The 1,763-nt window shown below is 36.1% G+C and overlaps 1 protein-coding gene across 4 annotated transcripts in view; it reads left to right on the forward strand.

The window, feature by feature from the left end:
* Positions 1 to 1,763, forward strand: part of LOC106872337 (uncharacterized) — a 127,918-nt gene that overhangs the window by 116,234 nt on the left and 9,921 nt on the right. For 3 of the 4 annotated variants that reach the window (XM_014919283.1, XM_014919285.1, XM_052967218.1), the window contains one exon: positions 1,299 to 1,352. The exons of the other annotated variant lie outside the window; for it this stretch is intronic. In XM_014919283.1, the coding sequence (XP_014774769.1) occupies positions 1,299 to 1,352 (54 nt within the window). The remainder of the gene's footprint in view (positions 1 to 1,298; positions 1,353 to 1,763) is intronic. 4 annotated transcript variants of the gene reach the window in all.

Here is a 1,763-nt window from a genome sequence, read left to right on the forward strand (position 1 = left end):
AAAAATATATAATCATACAGTTCTTCTAACGTTATTTGGAGGAATATGGAAAACATGTCTTGCAAATATTCATTGATTTATACATACATATATAATACATACATACATACACAGATATGTATGAATGCCTGTATATGTGTGCGTACGTGTGTGTGTGTGTGTGTGTATGTGTGTGTGTGTGTGTGTGTGTGTGTGTGTGTGTGTTGAATATGTGAAATGCGTATATGTGAAATGCGTAACATGTGAAATGCGTATATATAAAGAAATTCTTCCACGTTTGTTTTTGTTATTTTAATCGCAACGGCCTATACCCTCCAGTTCCTTTTATAGTGCATGCAGACGCCTAATATCGTCTGCCTCAACTATACCAAATGTTGTCTGTTTTTTCCTCCCCTAACAATTGGACGTCTATGTCAGTACCCTCTAGTACGTCTTTGATGTTTTAACCAACTTTGCAAATTGTAATCTGGCATTCTAACTGACTGAAAAATTAACATTGTAAAAAATAAAAGCAGCAGTCTTTGTGGCATTAATTTTAACAAAAAATTAGTATATTCAATCAATATTTTCTGTCTAAATCTGAAATAAATGCCATAAGCATTTTTCATTGCAGGGAATGCAATAAATAAATTATTTTGATTGATGTTCATTTGGTACAATTTTTCCATTAATATAGCCAACATGAAGGCGGCGAAGTAGTAGACACCGGATAAAATGCTTTACAGTATTTCTTCCGGCTCTTTGCGCCCTGAGTTCATCTTCTGTTCATGTTATCTTTGACTTTCATCCTTTCAGGAAGGGTAAAGTACGTTCCAGTGCTTTCACTCTTTCTTTCTTCCTGGATTAAACCAGTAATTCAAGCATCAGCATGTCAGTTAGTGTTCCGCCCATTTCGTTAAGGGTACACATGTCTGTAGAATACTTAATTCCTTACACGTTAATTTTATCGTAGTAATTCTGTAATTCAGGCAACAATACTCATTATCGAGATCAAATGAGAATCTACTAGGATGTATGACTAATATCAAGAAAGCCATGGAAATTTAATGTTGCTGTTTCGGATTGTTTGAAACAGCAGATAAAGCTCTCATTCTCATCACATTCAGCTGTTTTTGTTTTTTTTTTTAATGGCACAGGCATTGAACTCATAAATATATAGAACACGAGATGCTAATGGCTTTTGGTCATATGTCTATATATCTGCTCGATCAGTAAAATGAGGAATCGAGCAAAATCCCATTAAGCAGTGTTAAGCCTCCTTTCAAATATTTACTATCATCATTTAACACCCTTTTCAGTGGTGGACGGACAAAATGCTATACAAACGTCTGTAGGCCACACATTGCGCCAAGGTAAGGAATTGTTTTACATTTTTCTTCCCTCATCAAACTCTCTTTCTCACTCTCTTTTCTCCCTCTCTTTCCCCTCTCTCCCTCTCTCTCCCTCTGTCTGTCTATCTGACTGAAAAATATTTTTCGATTCCTGCAAAATGTCGAAATACAAAAGTATTTACCGACTCCTGGCAGACTCTAAATCCACACCTTCTCAAGTTGGCCGCAAATATGGCCCGGCAATCTCAAGCTATACGAATGGCCACAATTAGTATACTATTTCAAAACACGCCATCAAAGTGGCGATGACACCCTGCCAACATCCTACCCGAAAAAGTGAGACTAAAAATACAGAACATAACTGATATCGATTTGATATCATTAATACAACGTGATTTGTGGTGACCAACAGAGATATAAGAACCTATATAT

This window comes from Octopus bimaculoides, chromosome 4, assembly GCF_001194135.2.
Source record: "Octopus bimaculoides isolate UCB-OBI-ISO-001 chromosome 4, ASM119413v2, whole genome shotgun sequence".
NCBI classification, from domain to species: domain Eukaryota; kingdom Metazoa; phylum Mollusca; class Cephalopoda; order Octopoda; family Octopodidae; genus Octopus; species Octopus bimaculoides.